Genomic DNA, 23,828 nt, shown 5'->3' on the forward strand with positions numbered 1-23,828 from the left:
AATACTTCACTATTCTACAACTTTAACAGTCTTTTACTCACTTTTAACTTCCTGTGTGCACTACTGCCACATGTCCAAATACTTCTGTGGGTCATTCCACTGAACCTATTATATCTACTTGCTGCCTTTTATCAACTCTAAATCTGATAATAAACATATTGAACTACTCAAAATGTTGTTGTTTTTTTGTTCATAATCCCTATGGTGAAGATGACTCATTGTAGTAACAGGACTGAAAGTAAAAGGACTGAGTTTTTAATCATAAAATTAGCAAATACATGAAATATAACCAACCATATGGTATTTATCCTAATTAGTGATTCCAAGAATTTGCAATGGAAGTCAACAACACCTCAGTTTTTGACAGCCCCCATTTTGCAGTTTTCAAAAAAAACAATTCCCCCAAATCTTGCCAATGTTTTGGAACATACTGTAAATGAATGGTTAAGATGGACACTTTTCAGGTGTAAAACATACACCGAGAATGTCTGCGACCCGTGGCGAACAGAGCGGACGGTGAACAATAAGGAAGCCTTTGGTGGTGTTTCTTTCTGTAATTGTAATTGATTATTACTATTATTAGTTATAAGGAATTTATACAGTACAGTCATTTGAAAATGAGCTCTGACTATCAGTCGTGTATAGAGAGAGTTTGGCCAACCCGGTTTAAAAGTTAACGTTACAGTACCACCAATAGTCACACACACACTAGGTGTGGTGAACTTACCCTCTGAATTTTACCCATCCCCTTGTTCCACCCCCTGGGAGGTGAGGGGAGCAGTAAGCAGCAGCGGTGGCCGCGCTCGGGAATCATTTTTGGTGATTTAACCCCCAATTGTGAGTGCCAAGCAGGAAGGTAATGGGTCCCATTTTTATAGTCTTTGGTATGACTCTTTGGCCGACAGAAGTTGGCAGAAGTCCCAAAAGTTGGCAGCAAAATGGCATCATGTAGTCACGTGAGGGGCTTTTTGACCATACAGAGAGAGTAAGGCCAGAGGATCTCCTAAATGATTGGTCAAAAGTCCCTCACGTGACTACAGGGCGCCATTTTGCTGCAAACTTTGAAACCGAGTTGGCCACTCTCTCTCTGTACACGGCTCTGCTGAGTATGTGCTTTTACTGCCACCTAGTGTCTACTTCTAAGTATGTGTGGTATAAACGGGTAAAACATCAATACAGTATCTGTTTTTCATCCATCCATTTTCTACCGCTAGTTTCTTTAGGGGGGGTGCTGGAGCCTATCTCAGCTGCATTCGGGCGGAAGGCGGAGTACACCCTGGACAAGTCGCCACCTCATCACAGGGCCAACACAGACAGACAGACAATCTTTTTTTAAATCCCGCGCTGTTTACTGGGTGGCACTCATGCGAGAGGAAGTTGGGGGGTTGATCATTTTGCAATACAGCCTGCTGAAAATGATGGAAAGTGCCACTCTACATAGCAACTGACACTTTGTTCAAAGTTGGAGCTGCCACAAAACACATTTTAAGATATTCAACACTCTAAAGTGGATAGTGCAACTCCCCAATTTGTCACGTTTTATGTGTCAGGTAAATCGCAACATATTGGACTGTATCAATACTCTTCTTACCTTAGGAAAAAAACATGATACCGCAGAAGGAATCATGGACAGACAACAGATTAGGTAGTTTCATTACTATTTAAAATTGCATTTTTTAGATATGCAATTATATCAAGATACAGGATACTTTGCTGATAAAAAAATATATATTTGAGTTTATTTTAGTGTGCGTTTATTATACATTTTATTTCCTTGTGGCGCTTCGATGGAATGTTCCATGTGCAAAAGCAATCAATAGTTCCTTTAAGGTCGTTTTAGGTGCAGAGAAAAAAAAAACAATTTATGTTGTTTTTAGTGATGGCTGACATTCATGCGGTTGCTACTGCAAATAACCATCATGCTCTTTAAACGACTTGAGCACCAAACACTCGACACAGACTGATGACAGGACAAGAAATAAATAGACTTTTAGCAGCAGCCTCCAGGCAGAGACAGATATGTCTCGTCCAGCGTGTTGTTTATGTTTGGATTAACGCGTGACCTTTTAACATCGGCAGCCGCAAAGATCATTCAGTAAGGCTGCTGGCAAAATGCATCAAACTTAATCACTGGTCCTCGTGCCGCGGCCTCATTAGAAACACTGCAGACGTGCGTGGGCCAGATAAAACACAGGCTGGCTCCTGACCCATAATTTTCCCTTTTTTTTTTTTTAAGCCTCGGGGTCAGTTTTTATCAACACAATAATAAATCTAAAGGCTGCTGCAATGTTTAGAGATCGGGGGGGAGGAAGTAAATTTGAGAGTAGTTTTATCAGGGACAAGCGGAAGAAAATGGATGGATGGATGGAATACAGGAGATTTTTGGATGAAATAGCACAAAACAATGCTAATTTGGACTTGGCAGATGCAACTGTACTGTATAGGAGGCATCTGGGACTTTAATGACACATTTTGAGGGGTAATTTAGCAGTTATGACCTATGCAGCTATAGAAACACTAAAATAACGTTTGTTTGAGCTGCAGAAAATAGACTATGAACTCACTGGACACTTCAGTAGGTACACAGGGCCAATGCAACAAGATGCAATGCATTTTTTTGTCATTAAGAAATTATTATTATTAAATTAAAGAATGAGGTTCATTTTGGATAGTTTGGTATCAATTATTATGATAATTATGGGCCTGCATTACCAGGAAATGCAGACACTCACAAAGCATGTTTACAAACAAAAAGTCACACATTAAAGTAATTTTGACAATTTCAAGTTAGCATTTTAGCTCTTTCAACCATATCATGAATTGTAATCATATAAAAAAAACAAAGAACAGTACTTACAGTCATCGTGCTAGGTGCTAGCATGCTAACTGTAAACATGTGAGCTACTTCACTCAAGTCAAAACGCATACATATGCACGGCGTAATGTAGGTACACTGTATTTGTCTTGGCTCTTTTGGTAATTAGCATGCAAACTGTTTGCTTGATAACATTTTAGCAAATATACTCATGTCTAAATGGGAATGGCGTGATGGAGGAACCCAAGAACAGCCTTGTCGCTTTCTGTACTTGGTGCAAAGTGCTAGCATGCTAAGTGTTAGTCCGTTGCCACTCTGTCCAATATCCTCATATTAAACTGCATACATACGCATGACATGACATTAAGTCACTGTACTTTTGTTACTTAGCGTCATCTTGCAAAGTGATAACTTTAGCGTTTTAGCATGTTGCATATCACATTGAGATTTTGCCATTCAGCAATCATCTATTAAGTTAAAGTTAAAGTACCAATGATAGTCACACACACACACTATGTTTGGTGAAATTAGTCTCTGCATTTTACCCATCACCCTTGATCACCCCCTGGGAAGTGAGGGGAGCAGTGAGCAGCAGCAGTAGCCGCGCCCGGGAATAAATGTTGGTGATTTAACCCCCAATTCCAACCCTTGATGCTGAGTGTCATGTAGTCAGAGATGTTTTCATGATATTAAAATGTATCTTTGCAGGTGGCTTGAATGCTAGCTGTTAGCGTGCTAGCTGTTAGCATTGTTTACATTAAAAATCATGTGAAAAGCAAAGAACTGGTTAGAATCATGTAGCAGGACTGTTCAACATTTTCGCTTCAATTTGTCATATTATTACATTGAAAACTGCACGTATCAAATCTAGAGCTGTTCCTAATATTTTGTCGCTAAGTAGCTGCCAGTGATGCAACGTTTCAGTTGCCTCCATGGGAGTGTGTGTGTGTGTGTGTGTGTGTGTGTGTGTGTGTGTGTGTGTGTGTGTGTGTGTGTGTGTGTGTGTGTGTGTGTGTGTGTGTGTGTGTGTGTGTGTGTGTGTGTGTGTGTGTGTGTGTGTGTGTGTGTGTGTGTGTGTGTGAGTGATTGATTGCCCTGTCGACCTGTTGAGAGAATTATGAGTTGTCATGGCAACAGTGGAAGATTTTTAGGGATACACCCACTCACACACAAAGTTATGAAGGGCGTCCAATTCAAACTGACCTCTAAAATTGGGTGTAATTTCGGAGATTTATTGCGTCTCATATCCTATTTGTTGGCAAAATGAATGTGGGTAATCATGTGCTCGCTTATCAAAGAGTAAAATTAACGTCAATCTATTAACACCCCATAGGTTAAAGTCTTTTTCCCCCGCCAAAATAATTAAATAAATGTTAACCTTGGCACTATACGGACGCACGTGGGGCTATGTCCTTTGACAACACCTCCATCCATCATCTACGTTGTTATGCAATTCAGCTAACAGTGCAGGCAAAGAAAGGGGTGCATGGATAAAGGCTATTGTCGAGACATTGGGAGGATGCAGGATGGATGGATGGAGCGTAGGAGGACCCTCGGGAGGAGGGATGAACGCGGCAAGAGTGTGACGAGAATGAAGCATCCTCTTTAATCCGAGCATGTGAGTAAACAAAAAGAGCTCAGGATGAAAGCGAGAGGAAGAGGAGGAGGAAGCTCACATATATTGAAAGCCAGAGGGCAGAAGGTTTGATTAAGGAGCCACCAGGGAGTCAAATTTCTCCTTGTAACTTTATTTTAAAGTCCTCCTCTCCATTTTACTCTCATTGTGCTTCCTGTCTTGTTTGTGTCGTATCAATAAATATCACATTTTGAAGAGGATTTTGAATATATTGTTTGTTTGCACGATCAAACACAACCTACTTAACCCATTTTTTTTATCCAACGTAATAGACAGGTGGAAGAAATTATTATTAGAGTTTGATGCAACATTTAGATATAAATGCTCATAAATGGTAGAGTCCTGACTGTATTCTGTTGCTCTACATTAGTCAAGAAATAATAATAATTATAATGGATTCAATTAATATGTTTTTTTTTTTCTCGTGACTTAAAACTTGTGACACTGACAAGCCATCATTTATTCACTACACATTCACATTGATGGTGGTAAGCTACATTTAATAATAAGTATAAACACTTTGATGGTTGTAAGCTACATTTAATGATAATACTAATAAACACGTTATTGGTGGTAAGCAACATTTAATTATGATGATAATAATAATAATAATAAACACATGTATGGTGGTAAGTAATAATAATTATAAATACCATGATGGTGGTAAGCTACATTTAATGATAATAATAAACACTTTGATGGTGGTAAGCAACATTCAATGATAACACTAATAATGGTAGTAAGCTACATTTGCTGATAATAATAAACACTAGGATGGTGGTAAGCTACATTTAATGATAATAATAAACACTTTGATAGTGGTAAGCTACAGTGAATGATAATACTAATAATGGTGGTAAGTTACATTTAATAATAATACTAATAATGGTGGTAAGCTACATTTAATGACAATAATATTAATACACATTGATGGTAGTAACCTACATTTAATAATGATAACCGTAATATTAATAATAACATCAATGATGGTGGTAACCTACATTAGTTTCAGTTCTGTTTCAGTTTATTTCGAACATGCATACGATACAATGTAATGCATCACATAATTACAGTTGTTTCATTACAGCATGTCCGATAAATGATAATAATAAATAAAAAAAACATATTGATGGTGGTAAACTACATTTAATAATATTACTAGTAATGATGGTAAGCTACATTTGACAATACTAATAATTGTGGTTAGCTACATTTAATAATAATAACAATAATAATAGTAATAGACATGGTGGTAAGCTACATTTGTAGCCACAGCTGCCCTGGGGTAGACTGGCCAAAACGTGGCTGCCAATTTGCGCTTACAAGTTCTCCGATCACCACCAAACATGTATTTACATTCATACATCAGTGTGCTCAGCACTGGGAGTAAGGTGGGTGAAGGGTCTTGCCTAAGGACACAATCTCAGGGACTAGAATGGCGGAAACTGGATTTGTAGCAGGAACCCACAAGTTTCTGGATGGCTGCTGTACCATCTTAGCCACAGAAGTAGGCTAATGTAAAAAAAAAACAAGCTACATTTAGCTTTACAAACATTTTGTTTTGTATAGTGTGTTCTGACAAATTAAGAAACGGTTTGACCTCTTTTGCATGAACAAAGAAGTGGCCAAACAACAACAATCTTTATCTACCATTTGTTTCATTTACAATAGGGGAAATTATCTTCACTTTTTGATGCCTCAGGCTTGCGAGAACTGCACTCCCCTGACTGAAATTAAGAGGTGCAGTGCTGTGGTCTTGCATCATCTTGTATAAACAACAAGTGGGCAAACAACAACACTGCACTATCATTTCCCCCACTTTGGTTGAAACAATGAATTGTCTCTTTATGTCGCTTGAATCATGATAGAACTGTTTCCCCTCTGAATAGAATCAAAAATGGTATAGTCGTGTGGTCTTACATCATCTTGCATCAATCAGGAAGTGGCCAAACAAACAAACAACAGCAGCAATTTTTGGTTATGATTTTTTTCCACTTGTGTTCGAAAAATTCATGGTCTCTTCTCACTGTCATGACATAACTGTTCTCCACTACCTACAACGAAACAATGGTATTTTCCTGTGGTCTTTCTTACGTCTTCGTGCATGAACCAGGAAGTGGCCAAGCAACAACAACAACGTTTCGCTACCATGTTTTCATTTCCGCTAAAAGGAATTTAGCTTCACTTTTTGTCGCCTCAGTCGTACTAGAACACTTCTCCCTGACTAGAATAAACAATGGTACAGTCCTGCGGTCTTACATCATCTTGCATCAATTAGGAAGTGGACAAACAAACACAAGAGCAGTGCTCTAATTTTTTTTCAATTTAAAATGTATGGTCTGAGTCATGATACGGCTGGTCACCCATGCCTACAACAAAACAATGGTACAGTCCTGTTGTCTTACACAAAGCAGGAAGTGGACAAACAAACGCAACAATGCTACTCACAAACTTTTGGTTTGACTAGAGCAGGGGTCGGCAACCCAAAATGTTCAAAGAGCCATATTGGACCAAAAATACAAATATTTAATCTGTCAGGAGCAGCAAAAAATTAAGAGCCTTATATAAATCTTATAATTAAAGCAACACATGATGTAAGTGTATATATTAGTTATATTACACTGCAAACTCTTATATGTAAGGCGTCTGCTGTATTTGGATTTGATGTTGTTCATGTTTGAGAATATCCGCTTGCACATGTACTTGTTTTGTTTGCAAAAGCCACCTGCCTGCCCCTACGCCGTGCTGAAAGAAAAGTGTATCGCAGGCTGACTCAAATCTTCGTTGACAGAAATGTGGACATTTTATATTTATTCTACACATTTTTGCAACTTTGGAAAACATTAGTCTTTCTGTGGCAGCATCGGAGAAAATTGTACATGTAAACCAGGGGTGCCCACACTTTTTCAGCAGGCGTGCTACTTTTTAAATGACCAAGATGTGATCTACCTCATATTTATATTAGAGCTGGGCGATATGGACGAAAAAGTATATCTCGATATATTTGTACTTAAACTCGATATATATATCGATATATTTTTGGTGAAAGTATACATATAAAGATATTAATTTTTGAGTGATATTCAGTGAAATTGAAGTGAATGACAACTGTACTGTAAACAGTCAGTGGCACTTTTGTTAACCCAGTTAGTCAAGATGGGTGTTAACTTGGGCTGTGAATCTTTGGGTGTCCCACGATTCGATTCAATATCGATTCTTGGGGTCACGATACGATTCAAAATCGATTTTTTTTTCAATTCAACACGATTCTCGATTCAAAAATGATTTTTTCCCGATTCAAAAGGATTCTCTATTCATTCAATACATAGGATTTCAGCAGGATCTACCCATATAATACACACAAAATCTACTACACTGCAAGCAGTGTAGTAGATTTTTGTAAAAAGCTTTTATAATTGTAAAGGACAATGTTTTATCAACTGATTGCAATAATGTAAATTGGTTTTAACTATTAAATGAACCAAAAATATGACTTATTTTATCTTTGTGAAAATATTGGACACAGTGTGTTGTCAAGCTTATGAGATGCGATGCAAGTGTCCTTGTAGTTCACAAGGATCTGCCGAGAGTCAGGTTAGGTATTAACAGCACAGAAAATAAACTCTTTAAGTAGTACAGAATTACATAACAGAAATAAAATAGAAAAATATTATTTCTACGTAAAATAAATAACATAGCTGTGCAAATAATACAAAATGTATCCAACTCAGATTAAAAAAAATACATTTGCAGCAGGCACTTTGTGATTTCCCTTCCTGGTTCAATGACCCACTCTATCTTGCCTCTGATTGGCCTGTCCCTAACCAATCGTGACTCATCATAGTAAACAACCAACCAATCATGGATGTTGTTATACGTGCAAGCACGTCTTGGAAGGAGGAAGGGGAGGGGTTTAGTAGCCCATGGAGGGGGAGCGGGGAACACAAGAAACACAACAAATAAGCGGCGTTTGGTAATTTTAACGTGAAATAAATTATATCGATATTACGATATTTTCTTAATCAATATCTTGTTTAAAAATATATCGATATATCTTACAAACTCGATATATCGCCCAGCCCTAATTTATATACACACACACGTACACACACATATAGATGTTGGTGTATTACCTTATAGCAGTGGTCCCCAACCTTTTTGTACTTGCGGACCGGTCAATGCTTGAAAATCCCTGCAGACTGTATTGATTTATATTGATATATAATGTATATATTGTGTTTTTTATGTGGATTTAATTAAAAAAAAAAAAAAAAATTTAACTTCTTGTGCGACCTCGTACTCCAGAACCAATCGGTCCACGGACCGGTACCGGGCCACGGCCCGGTGGTTGAGGACCACTGCCTTATACTGATGACTTGTATTGCTTGGAATCAGACAGCTTTCACAGTAGTTGCTGATAAGCTCCACAACTTCGAATTTACATTGTGGAAGGAGAAAAAAGCCCTCCTCTCTTTCCAACACCACATTAAAGTGGTTGTTTTTAGCTTTATATTTGTTGAGCTTCCATACACATTTTTGAAAAACCTCTAGGGCAGTGGTTTTTAACCTTGTTGGAGGTACCGAACCCCACCAGTTTCATATGCACATTCACCGAACCCTTCTTTAGTGAAAAATAAATGTATTTATTTTAATTTTTTTCAAATTCAAGACAAAGTTATATGTTTTTTTTACTAGTGCACAAAATGAACCGTGCATGAACATCACCTTGTTCAAAGAACAAAACCAACACAGTGCATGAACTCACAACAAATTACACAATTGCATATCAGATGGAAAATTAGAGGGAACATTGTTTGGAGGTATCCATAATACTTAGACTTCTTTCTTATTGTCATTCAAATTTTAACTTTACAGTACAGATACGCTAATAGGGAGAAGTTTTTTATTTACACGACTGATTGATTGATTGAATTAAACTTTTATTAGTAGATTGCACAGTACAGTACATATTCCGTACAATTGACCACTAAATGGTAACACCCGAATAAGTTTTTCAACTTGTTTAATTAAGTCGGGGTCCACGTTAATCAATTCATGAGTCTGGTGTGTCTTGACCGCTGCGGCGGAGGCTCTGCCGAACCCCTGAGGCCGACTCACCGAACCCATAGGGTTCGATCGAACCCAGATTAAGAACCACTGCTCTAGGGTGACGCTGAAGAGCCGCGGGTTGCCGACCCCTGGACTGGAGGAATGACATTGTTTGCTGTTGTAATTTTACTCACCCACCCCTCGTACTCCAGAACCAAAAGTGGTATGTTCCCATTGTCTTACATCACCTGATGATTACTTTGACTTGATGTTGTTTTTGCTAACGGTTGTGGAGCTTCACTAAATAGCATCTATCACCATGGCAACAGCTAATGCTCTATTAAGTTTGAACATGAGACAAAGAAAGGATACTTCCATTCCACGATGCTGATGCAGGCCCGTCTTATGGGGTTCTTGAGCGTGAGGCAAAGCAGGGCCCTGGGGGGTCGCGTGGCTGTGGTGGTGGTCTGTTTCTTGGGCTTGGAGCTGTAGTGCTGCCTCTTCCTTTGCGTGGAGCTGGCCGTGGAGATGGGCCCGCCTCCTCCCGACACCAGCCCCGCCCCTCCGGTCGAGGCCGCGTTGCCCATCATCTTGGCCTGGCGCGCCGCGTCAATGGCGGCCTGCCAGCTCAGGGCGGCACCCGGCGTGGCGATGTGCTCGGGGGCCAGGCCCACCACGCCGCGGTTGACCCCGCCTCCATCGTGGTCCCCGCTGTGCTCATTGGCCTGGGCTGGGGGCGGCAGGCGATCAAGGGGGGGCGGAGGAGAGTAGTCGGAGCCTGCAGTACAAAGATGAGGGTTTTAGTGAGTACATGAATACTGCCCTGATACTTTTGGTGCTGTTAACATGATAGATGTGAACACATAAACATTAGGGGTGCCCAAAAAAATCGATTCACATGGTGATTCTTATTCATCCTGATTCTAAATCGATTCATAATTGAATTGACTTTTTTTTTTTTTTTTTTTAAAAGAAGCAATTTTTCAAAAATACGTTTTTAGGCCATGTCCATGCAACCAACCTGTAACCTATTTTGAAAAAGTTTCATTATGATTATTATACCAAATAATACATTGCGAGAATCGGTTTGAATCAAGAATCATGTTGAATCGAGAATTGGTTCTGAATCAAATCGTAACCCCATGAATCGGAATCGGATCAAATTGTTAGGTGCCCAAAGATTCACACCTCTAAAAAAGCATACATTGCAGCACAGCGGGAGTCAAAGCGAAGACCCTTTGGACACAAGTCACATTCAACCCCACTCATCCACACACATGTAGCACTTTGCGCACATTAAAAGCTGTTCTCTCTCAGCAAGTAGCAGATAGCACCATTCAAGAACAACAATTCTGCAACACGAGTGGCAAGTAAGAGACGGTATTACAATAATCTCGAACAGATTACACTCCCACAAAGAGGAGAGTGAATTAAAATCCCAAAAGAGAGCACATCCTTCAAGCTGCCTGCTTAGCCAGATTAAACACACTTATAACATCCGCTCACTATGACACCGAGCTGGGATTGCACAAATGTGCTCATCCTGCTGCAGATTACGCTGTACAATTTGAGGAGAACCGTGCATCTCCGACCTTTTAGTATTTGCTTACTCAATATAAGAATTCAGCACTTTTTTTCTCATTTGATGTTATTTTCAAACATTAAGATGTAACACCTGATAATTATCAGTGGAGTAGATAATAGTGGAAGTGAAGCCAAAGTCACTGCAGCTGTTATCTAATCAACGATCAAGACGGGAGTCAGATGATATCACACTCAAGTGTCATGGCCGCAAACATACATTGATTAAAGTGTTTTCACTGTGGCCGTTTGTTAGTTTATTAGCGGTGTTACGCTAAAATGTATGTGGGGGATTTTGGCAAGACTTTGAGGAGCGGTGGGGCAAAGGTCAAGGAAGAAGTCTTTACATTCTGATGGGAATCTGGTGGTCACAGCTTTAAGATAATACTTTCACAATACTGTATTTAAAACAATTCGGATATCATTACTGAAGATGAAATGCATAATATGCAGGAGGTTTTAGAATAGTTTGCGCTTTACTATGGACGCCGCCCCCAAAAAAGGGAGAAGTCATCTAACATAAAGTCAGATACTGTATTCTGAAGTATCATGGCCACACACACACATACATTTGTAAAAGTTGTTGTGTTTTTCTTGGTGCAGTTTGTACGTGTATTAGCAGCGTCAAGTAAAAAGTTAAACAGAAGATTTTTAAAATACTTAGTAAACCTGTGAGACACTGGCAAAGGAAGACAGTCTTATTTTATTAGGTTTTTTATTTCTTTTTTCTTTTTTTATTGCAATACAGTCTTAAATTCTGGTACTCTATTCAGTAAATAATGAGCAGATATTGATGATAAAAAGGGTGGGTCCTAGCCCTAAGCAGAATTGCATTTAAAAAATGTGTTTTTATTTATGTAAAAAACATTTTTGACTTTTTTAATCAAACTTGAATTTATTTTTGATGCATGTTTTGTACTCAAAAAAATTGATGGGAAAGAATTTTTTTTTTGTTTTTTTTGTGCAAAATAAATAAAATAAAAATACCACAATTAAGATGTAAATTTGTAAATTTGACTGGGATTTGAACCCAGCATTAACCCATGTGCACTATGGGGGACGGTGAGTATACTATAGGGAAATTTGTGTTTCGATTTGTATCAGTACCGTGGAAGGAAGGGACTTGGACTAAGTGTGTTCTAAAATTTTATTTGACCTATCCTGTCATTCACTAAGTAACATTTTACATGCACAACTCTTAATGCAAAACAGGACCCCCCATGGAGCACGAGGTTCTACGCCCAGCACCTGATCTGCGCATAGGGAGGGACCGTCCTGACTATATAGTATCTAGTTACCACAATACCAGAATTTCAGTAGTTGATACCAAAACCTATTTATTTCCACGATTCTCGCTGCTTTATAGAAAAGTGCTTGAAAGCGTCAAGTATTTAAGATCAGTGTGCAACAACATAATTTAAATATCAGTATCAACTGCCAAGAGATAACTACAGTATACTCTCACAAAAAGAACAGCAGTGTTCCCAGCATATCAAAACAAACAATTGTGTGCTTATAAATACGATCATAAATAACAACAATAGTCAACTATTTTACAATCTAAAAAGAACAGCAGTGGCATGGAGCCTTCAAGTATATATAACATACAACATTTGTATTAAAATGATTTCATTATGGTGGTAGTGTGACATCATCATGTCCTTTGTAATGAATTAAGCTAATAAAAAGCCTAAAACATACACAGGAGAAACTAAAACAATTTGAATATAGTGCATATGTTTGTTTTTTCCAGCATTAAGATTTACAATGTGAAACTAATATATGGCAGATTCATAACATGCAACTCAGGATATTTCAAGCCTTCTTTTGATCTAATTTTGATGATCATGCTTTGCAGTTTATGAAAAATCTCAGAAAATTTGGGAGTTTCAAAAACTGTAAAAGCATGATCATCAAATTTATTTAAAATAATAAAGGCTGGAAATATTTCACTTTGTAATGACTTTATGTCACATATTGGTTTCACATTTAAAGTTGAATTGCTGACATGAATACACTTTTGCATGATATTCATATTTTTGGAGTTTCACTTGTATCTAAAGAACAATCTTTATGTTCTTATTCCTTTTAAGTATCAACATTTTAGAGTTTCCTCTTTACGGTATATGCTTTTTGGAACTATTTCTTTATTTGTTTGTTGTATTTCTCCATTGGGCCATAAACAAGAAGTGCGTTCAACGCACGTTGCATTCCTGGTAAAATAAATAAAGCAGTGGTTTTCAAAGTGTTGCCGAACGACAGAATATTAGAGAGGAAACCCTAAGCTGTGTTTTCTTAGCAGTTATGGAAGTAGTAAAGGTTGGCTTCAACACACTGTGATAATGCATACTCCATGGGCTTGTGGTGGCGGATCTCCCCTCTCACTCGCACTGTGAACACTTTTGTGACCGCTTGTATTTAATTACAAAAATAAACACGCAAGATACACCTGTCACTCTGAATATGTACCTCTACATATAGGAGTAGGAAGAAGCAGATCTTATTTAATCCTACCCCTTTTCATTCCATAGCAATTTTATCCCATTTCCTTGTTCTCTGTAACAGAACAGTGAACAAATAAATAATAGATGAATAATATACTATAGTAAGTAAACAAATATTAAATACATCAATAATATTTATCTCAAAAGAAAAAAAAAAAAAGGGCTCAAGATGTTCATCATACCGTAATTATTGTTCTGTGTACTTTGTGAACACTTGTAGTTTGAACAGTCTTTTAAACTGAATCATATTGGTGCTTTGTTGGATTTCTTTGGTTAATCCATTCCATAATTTAATTCCACATACAGATATGCTAAAGGTTTTAAGTGTTGTACGAGCATACCAATGCGTTACATTTGATTTTCCTCTAAGGTTATATTTCTCCTCTTTTGTTGAGAAGAATTGTGGTACATTCTTGGGTAGCAGGTTATAGTTTGCTTTGTACATCATTTTAGCTGTTTGCAAATGTACCAAATTGTTGAATTTCAATATTTTTGATTCAATAAATAAAGGGTTTGTATGTTCTCTATATCCAACATTATGTATTATTCTAACTGATCTTTTTTGTAACACCGTTAGTAAATGAAGCACACATTTGTAGTTGTTTCCCCATATAATAACTCAGATATGGTAACAATAGCGAGCAGTAAAGAATATGAAGTGATTTTTGAACATGTTTTGCTTAATGAATTTATTGTATGTATTTTTTGCGTGTTGTTATGAACTTGGTATCGAAGTATCCATACTTTTGATAACCCTAGTATCTTCAAGGATAAAAGGAGATGATACTGTATGAAATAGAACTGTTCCTTTCACCTTGGTGGAGGTCTTTTATCGCCACAAAAAATAGTCCAATCGGCCAAATCTGTGCTTCCATCACCAAATAGAATATCAATAAGACTAATAAGCCTGACGGAGACGACAGTTCTTTGAGGTTTTGGCAAGCAAAGCGTGATTGCCACTTCCTCTGTGCGTTACATGACATGCTGTCATTATCATTGTCACCATGAAGACTACTTTTAACGCTGAAAATATTTTTATGCAGTTTATATGCCATCTTGCAGGCGTACACACAAAAGAAGAAGAAGAAGAAAAGCGGTTCTCTGTCATGTCTGCACTAATTAGCGTCCAGCAACGTGGAACTTGCAAGCGGGCCAACTAGGATGTGGCAAACTCTGCTGGAGCACACAACCTCCTAAGCAGTGACACACAACTGTGCACACGAGGACAGCACGCACACTTTAAAGCGACAAGAATGGATGTTCAAGCCAGCAGGACATTTCTTCAAATGGACAAAGCAGCAATTTCCTACATTCATACAATGAATAAATAAATGCCGGTGTCCATGAATGCAAAATGAGACATTTTCTGTCCCGTCAACAATGAAGTGCATTAAGTGATGTGAGCGAGGTTAGCAGCACAATCGACACCTGGATTTATTCATAAGACATCATGCAGGAGGTGCAGATGATGTCTAACAGAGGCCAGCCAGTGAGGTTGTGCCGTGTGTAGGTTTGTAAACGTCATTCTATTCCCTGACACTTTTAAAGCTTGCGCCACAATGACAGCTCAGGCTTTTAACTCGCTGTCTAGCTCGCTCGTCTCGCATTCGGGTGAACCCAAATTCAAGCCATGGGTAGACCGGAAAAAGCAGGGTCTGGACTAGGATGCTCACATGGCCTGCACTTTGTTACCTTATAATATGTGTTCACTTGGGTTAGTTAGTTAGTTATTTAGTTAGTTAGTTAGCAACAGCTCAGAATGTAATGGGTAGATTTTGTTTAAACATTCAGGAAATTTCAGAAATAGAACAAGAAAAGTGTTTACTTTTTGGGATTCAGGACTTTTTTTTTTTTTTTACTATTGAGAGAATACTTCTCTAGCTACTTATTTTGTGATTTAGGGCTATATAAATAAACATTGATTGATTGATTGATTGATTGATTGATTTGACTTATTATTTAGGCTTAAAAACAAGTTCAGAATACATGAGCATATTTTTTTCAATTACATTTCCTTTGATATTGTTTTAACTAATTAAAATGGTTGATTAAAAAGTATTTATGTTATTTTCTTGGTACAAATAGATTATCTCTCTCTCTCTCTCTCTCTCTCTCTCTCTTCTCTCTCTCTCTCTATGTCCACTACTTGCTGTCCATATCCTACCCCCCCCCACACCCCTGATTGTAAATAATGTAAATAATTCAATGTGATTATCTTGTGTGATGACTGTATTATGATGATAGTATATATGATAGTATATATCTGTATCGTGAATCAATTTAAGTGGACCCCGACTTAAACAAGTTGAAAAACTTATTTGGGTGTTACCATTTAGTTGTCAATATGTACTTCACTGTGCAACCTACAAATAAAAGTCTCAATCAATCAAAAAAAACAAAAACTACTGGCCACAATAATTCATGACGTTAGGCTCATGATGCAGTAAGTTGAATGATACGGACACGTTTGCTACTGGACACTTTCTAATACACTTCTGCCTTGGAGACGTTGTATGTGTAAGTAATATGCAACTATCATTATTTGATACTTGTTTGTATTGAAAAATGTGCAGTTAAGACTGCAATATTGTTCAATGAAGGACATTACATACAGTATGTCTAGCTTGTGTGCTATTGTGTGCTTAGCTGTTGTGTGTCTGCTAGCTCCTATAGCTTACCATGTTTACCTTTTTTAATCTGGTAAACTTGACTGCTTGTATCAGAATGCTTATATTAGACATTTTACAAGCAAGCCGAAATAATCCGATACCTTTTTTTTTTTGCGGATACTGGACCAAATTCCGATATCAATATTGGCTCGACACCCCTAATTTCATATATAATAGATTATATTTATGTATTTATATAAATGAAGCATAAAGTAGATTTTTCATCCATATTATTTTTCATTAAATGTAATTCAATAATTAAATCAAAACAGTCATGTAATATATTATATAAAAATCAGATGTAATAAATACATAATTCAAACATATAACAAATCAAGTGGTGCTTATGTTGAGGAGGGCTTGTTCACGCGGCGCCTTCGTGCCGACCTTATACACACACACACACACACACACACACACACACACACACGCACACACACGCACACACACACACACACACACTCACACATAGTGCAGGCAGCTGATATTAATAACTACTTATTAATATTCATCTGCAGCGGAGAGATGTGAGGCCAGAGTAACCCAGATAGCAGCCTGTCTCTCTACCTGCACTTTTAGCTACTTAGCAACAGCATCATGCTAACATCGTTGTAGCACATAAAAAAAGATAGCATCTGCAAAAAGGGAGGAAACTCCTTATTTGTACAACTTCCTGCGCAGCTAGTATTTTTCTCCAAATATTCACCTTAAATGAGAAATGTGTCCATAATGTCAAGTAGGTTACCAAGGTGAAATTTTTAACAGTTAAACAGCAACATTAGCAACGTTAGCATGTTACAGTCTCTCCCCGTTTGCTGCGTCTTCCTGCTCTATCTCTCTCCACCGCCCTTTACGTCCGCCGACAAAGGGCACATGGCGGCGTGCATATGATGTATGAATGGCGGCGCTCTCAGCCCGGAGTGGCTTCCGCTAAAGTAATTGCACACGTTCTCGAGAACGTGAATGGAATCCGCGTCCTTGTCAAGGTCTGCTGCACTGAAGCATTGGAGACACACAATGCTAACCGTTGATCCTAAAAACAGGTTATTATGTGTGTTTTTTACCATTTTATTTACGACACTTTTAAAAATGTGCACTTCCCGTCTGAGCCACAGGACAGGTCCATGAACGCATCACAATTTGATGGAGGTCAGCCATTGCGCTCGCTTCCTCTTTGACGGTGGAAACTAAGCGTGGAACTTTTCCATCCTCTCCTCATTCCTCAGCATTTTCAAAGACTTTCAATAAGTCCTTCAAATGGAAGTTGAGGGTTGCCTTGGCGACCATGTACAGTACTATGATAAACATAAAGACAGACACATACTTGACATCCTGCTGCGAATTACGCTGACTGAACTCATTCTATCCATTCAGACTACAACAGCGCCATGATGTCATCTACAGCAGTGGTCCCCAACCACCGGGCCGTGGACCGATTGGTACCGGGCCACACAAGAAATAAAATGAAAAATAAAATTAATTTATTTTATTTTATTTTATTATTATTTTATTAAATCAACATAAAAAACGCAATATAAAGTTAAAGTTAAAGTACCAATGATTGTCACACACACACTAGGTGTGGTGAAATGTGTCCTCTGCATTTGACCCATCCCCTTGTTCACCACCTGGAAGGTGAGGGGATATACATTATATATCAATATAGATCAATACAGTCTGCAGGGATACAGTCCGTAAGCACACATGATTGTATTTCTTTATGACAAAAAAATTAATAAAAATAAAATACCATAACCCCTCGGGTCCGTGGGACAAATTTTCAAGCGTTGACCGGTCCGCAGCGACAAAAAGGTTGGGGACCACTGATCTACAGTACTACCGCCACTTGCGAGCACATTGTGTTCCGAGACCGAGCTTGTAACTCAGAACACTTGTATCTCAAATCAGCTTGCCCATTAAATTCAATTTAAATCAGTTTAATGCGTGCTTGGCTGTCCCAAAACGCCACAATTTTAACATTTAAAATGCCTTTTAAAAAGTAAAACAAACTTTTGGATCATAAATAATATTGGAAAATCAGTATGTACAACAAACAACTACAGTTTTATGTAGTAATGGATTAATATTGTCTGGCTTTTATCTTGGGGAGTGGACCAATGCGTGTCCCCTTCGCTGACTCTCCATCCAGCGTTGTCAAGTCTGCACGTCCCTTATTATAAGCTACTTATTGACATAGGATTGGTGCGTGTGTAATGGAGGCAAGCAGTGTACATGAGTAAACCTCACTCACAACCCAGTCTTTTAGCTCGGTAGTCAGCACGCTCGCCCCTAATGCAGACGATCAGGCAACGGACCTAACCAGGTGGGTTACAGTGGTGCCGTGACCCGGATGAGAGTGAGGTTTAGGGGGGTGAGTGTAATGGAGGCCAGCCAGTGTGGTTGGGCCATGTGTACGTTAGCGAACATCTCTCCTCGACAACTTTAAGAGCAATGCTGGATCCTGAAGGCCAGCCCGGGCTTTTAGCTCAGTAGTCTGCACGCTCGCCTCTCATGTGGACGCCCAGGCTTCAAGCCCTGTGCGGAACGGAAATGACAAGGACTGAACCACGCGTTTCTCTATGGCAGGGGTGTTAAACTCATTTTAGCTCAGGGGCCACATGGAGGAAAATCTATTCCCAAGTGAAATCATGGCATGATCACTTAAAAATAAAGACAACTTCAGATTGTTTTTTGTGTTTAAAAATAGACGAAACACATTCTGAAAATGTAAAAATGTTGTTGTTTTTTACACTGACATATTGCGGTTAATAGTCTATCTTCATATGTGGTCATTTATACTTTCTGAAGAAATGATGTGATTATGCTCATCAGTCAAATATGCCTCCTAGTTATAAGTATATACAAAGAAATGTACAGATAATCAAAAGCATTTATTTGAGTATGAACATAAGTACGTAGTGTCCAGACACAGAAGTGTTGACACATAAATAGCTCCGCCCCCTCTGACGTCAGGGAATCCAAAGATGTGCTATTGCGACATCCAGTGGACACATTTAGAACAGCAGTTTCTTTTATTCAAAAATGTCAGCTAATTTTTATACTTTGCAAATTTTATCTTGCGGGCCGGATAAAACATGTTCGCGGGCCGTACGTTTTACACCCCTGCTCTATGGAATCTGGCAACCCAATGTCTGACGTCTTTAAGGGACGTCCAGGAGAAGTCACAACACAACAAGCGACATGTTTGTCTGTCAACAAAGCTAATGTTCCACCATCCAGTTTGTCGGTCAGGACTAGACACACAAAAAATCATACACAGCTTCTGCAGCTTCTCAATATTTTAATAGATAAATGTTCATTGTTTGCAGCTTGAGTGATGCAGACTGACTCTACAGTGGAGCTTGGCGCGCCACGTCAGCTGGTAACAGGAAAGTTTCTCTGATTTGGCCGTCTGCTTCTCCTCCTTCATACTAACTTTCTTAGTTCTGATGGTTGGAGGGCAGGATGTCGATCTCTGAGCAGCGCTCAAAGGCGCACATCAACTGTTTAATCAAAACCTATGCTTGTTTCTTGTGTAAATGAAGCCGGCACAACATGTAATAATATATTAGCTCTTTATTGCCCCAACGGCACAGCCCTGTTATACATATTACATCATCAGAGATTGAAAAAGTATGCCTGCAATTAAAAGCATAACAAAAAGCTGTGAGACGGCTCGTATCTCGATTACTACTGAATTAGGATACTCGTAAGTTGAGGTACCACTGTATTTATAACAATAATTATTAATAATTATTAACAAATATCGTCACTCATGTTTTTCAAGAACGATGCAAGTCAGCGCGGCCACTCCAACGAACAACATGTTTAATATGGAACATTTTCTCTTTTTCTTGTTAAAAACATGAATGCCTTGCTCATTTTGCAAATCAGATCTTGTTTTATTGACACTACATCTGTAATACGGGAGCATTTAAATTGGGGTAATGTTGGACATCTGAATGATGCGTAAGATAGTTAGCTTGTACCTGGCTAGCTAGCTGACAAGTGTAGGACGAAGTTCTATGGAAAATTGATGTAACTATCATTTTAAATCAATTCAAGCACTTTTTAAAGCAGCGTAAATTTGCAGTGCGATATAAAAAAGCACAACAACAAACCTCACTTGTGGGGACCACCCTTTCTACAGGTTGTGGAGGCATAAAAAAAATTGGTAAAATGGCCACTGCCCAGTTAGCTCATACACATCTTTAAATCTCTGGATTGATGAAGTAATGTGCTGATCATTCTTACTGGGGACCCTGGGGAAAAAGAGTTAATATGGTTCATGGGGACCAAATTTAAATAATTTTGCATAATTCACACAAATTTGAACGTGACTACTGAGGACCATTAAAAAAAGAAAGAAAAAAAAGTTCAAATTAAATATGACATGATCCTCAGAATACAGCACTACAGCTAGGAAGTTTCACCACTTAAATGTACCAGCTACAGCTTGATGAGGGGGCTGCTGTGCAAATGTCTCACACTCAAACTAACCAGTAAACATGTTTTATGGGCCAAAGCTTAAAAATCACTTAGGAGTCTTCAGAATGGATCTGATTATCATTTACAAAGGTTTCCCTTTAGGGGACCTGTTTTTTTGTCCCCATACCGTCAGAGGTCCCCTAAAGGTGACTGTGTAAACAGAGCGATGTCCCCATTAAGTAAGCATTGCCAGAGCACACACACACACACACCCGCACACACAGGCACGCACACAAACACGCACGCACGCATGCACACACACACAAGCACGCACGCACACGCAAACACACAGCATTAGGCACCAATGCGCCGGTATCATAAAAGATTAAACATATAATCTTTTAGACAGCTAAAAAGTTACGAACTAATCAATAATACAACTGTATGCATTGATTAGATTGCTATAAATACCAGGGGAATTCGACAATCAATAATATACCACTGTGCAGCTTTTTAAACACATCATCACAAAATGTTTGTTTCTTTTTGAGGGCGTTAGATAGTTTTGGTGTAATGCTGTCTGTTTTTATTACTGCTGTTGTAAATGTCCCTTTTTACATAAAAAAAATGATACTATGTTTTTTTTAAGTGTTATTTTTATTTTATAAAGTGATATAAAATATAAATATATATTTAAGAATGAATTAGTCATCTTTGTTTTTAGTAAGAACATGCCTAAAATATCTTAAGCTGAATTTAAAAGTTGATGGCTAAATTAGAGCTACTGAATATGTGTACACTTTACAGTTTGATTAGTACTATTCGTTAAGATAGTCAATGACTGACTGAGTTGAAAATAATATTATGACTACAAAATCTAATTAAGACTGTCACAAAATAAAATAACCTGTGAAAAACAATTTTCACAATTTTACGGTAGAAAATGACAACTCAGTTGGCAAAATGTTACTGTAAAAAAAACAGTGATACAGTTAATCTATTTACATTACTGCACTGTAATAGCCACCATAAGTGTGACAGTAGTGATGTAACCATCAACATCTTTGGCCTCAGACCTGGTCCGATATCGAGTCTCGATACGTAAAATGTGCATATTTTTTTTACATTGTCTGAACTAAAGTATTTTGGGAAAATAGGTCAAACAATTCCTTCTGAATCAATTAACTACTAATAAAAAAAACAATACTTGGCACTTTTATTTAGAGCTGCGCTAAAATGGTTTAGCCATGCCATGTTTTTTTGCAATTACAGTCAAAGTTTGTGGCTTCACTACATCGTGGATTTTTTACAACATATGCTATGTATGTTGGTCCTAAATAACGAATTTCCAAGCACAAACATGTCTGAATGAAGTAAAATGTTCACTACAACAGTAGTATTGGCCACAAGATGAGACCAAACCAATCAGTGTGCAACGTTCAATATCATGGCCTCTTATAGGCTCAGCCTCAGGCAGCATCCAGTCCCGCCTTGAGGAGTGTAAATGTGAGAGTCGTGGGTGTGGTTTTGAGTCTAGAGGGCTCTCGCAATGTTGAAAACTGTATTTAGTTTTTTTTTATTATTTTGCTAAATGAAAATATTCAGTTTGTTATTATTTATTCGTACTTTCAGAAAATTCATTCACCACAGTCAAAATGTGGGTCAACAAAGAAAGTTGCGAGTGCCAGCACTTTGATGAAGGGGTGAGAAACTCTTTTGCATTTAACTGATACTTGGTCAATGCTACATGTGCTGCAGGTCCCAGGTAGCCAGGACAAGCAGTCAGATAATAATGTCCTGTTATACAGGAGGAAAAATCACACAGAACGTTTCAGATGTTTACAGACTGGTCGCTCTCATCAGAATTTATTAACAGAAATTATAAATCCACAATTCACTTCATTTCCCATATATTTTGTCACTTTGTATTATCATGTCAATGTATTTTACTTTATCTTCACCTCTATGTTCATCAAAACACTCAATAAACTATCATTAAACCGTTACTGTATCACTGGAGTTATAATTACCGTAACAATACTGTATGCCTTTGCCATATATTTTTTACATATCCACATCATCACTCCAAAACATACAATATAGTGCCCAATTAGACATTATTTCACTGTCTTGTCTTTCTCAGGAATATTCACCTTTAACTTAATGCACAATTTAGCAACATTCATTTAAATACTTTACTTTTCTTCATATTCTTCTTCTTATAATAGCAGCTTTAAGTTACTGTATTTGAAATGTTCATTGACCATTCCTGAGAGCTTAACTTATATAACCATGTCTAAACACAACAAAATAGCATGTAAAACCTCTTTCAGAACACACACATTACACAACTATACATTATAAAATCAATAAGAAAATGGGAGCTCTAATTTGGGAGTCTGAATTAGGATCAGAAGTTCCTATACAAACATTGCGCACTCACGTCGCCATTTTGTATTGATTACTGCAGCTGTGCACTGGATTCATTCACAAATACAAACTACAACTCACAAACACTTCAGAGTTAGGCTCCACCATCAGAATGTGTACTTAAACTTATAAAGATCACATGGATATTATTCAGTGAGTTGATTCACCAAAACTAACCTGTTATACAGGAGGAAAAATCACACAGAACGTCTCAGATGTTTACAGACTGGTCGCTCTCATCAGAATGACGAGAAGCTTCCGGTCTGCAGGTGATCGCATTCAATTGGGAAGAAACGCCCTACTGCCCCCTACTGACCAATGCGAATAGTAATAAATGTGGAATGACAGCTCCAAAAACGAATTCAAACCATAAAATAAAATAAATAAATCAACACCAAAAATGTGACACATTATGGGTGGGTCACACATGCTAACTTTAGCATGTTAACATGGTGATGTTAGAATGCTAGCTTTTTTTAGCTAATTTCACAGGTATACAGTCATATCCTTTGCATATCTGTCTGAACTGGAGCCTGCAGTGCCTCAGACTGGAAGTCTCTGCAGAGAGTGGTGAGGACGGTGGAAAAGATCATCAGGACTCCTCTTCCTCCTATTCAGGAAATCGCAAAAAGCCGCTGCCTGACCAAGGCTCAGAAAATCTGCAGAGACTCCTTCCACCCCCATCAAGGACTGTTTTCACTGCTGGACTCTAGTAA

General features: G+C 38.1%; 1 protein-coding gene across 2 annotated transcripts in view; it reads right to left on the reverse strand.

Moving 5' to 3' along the window:
- Window positions 1–23,828, reverse strand: part of cacna1c (calcium channel, voltage-dependent, L type, alpha 1C subunit) — a 280,549-nt gene that overhangs the window by 194,919 nt on the left and 61,802 nt on the right. For both annotated transcript variants that reach the window (XM_062064918.1, XM_062064917.1), the window contains exon 2: window positions 9,873–10,278. In XM_062064918.1, the coding sequence (XP_061920902.1) occupies window positions 9,873–10,278 (406 nt within the window). The remainder of the gene's footprint in view (window positions 1–9,872; window positions 10,279–23,828) is intronic.

This window comes from Entelurus aequoreus, linkage group LG12 (genome assembly GCF_033978785.1).
Source record: "Entelurus aequoreus isolate RoL-2023_Sb linkage group LG12, RoL_Eaeq_v1.1, whole genome shotgun sequence".
Classification (NCBI taxonomy): Eukaryota; Metazoa; Chordata; class Actinopteri; order Syngnathiformes; family Syngnathidae; genus Entelurus; species Entelurus aequoreus.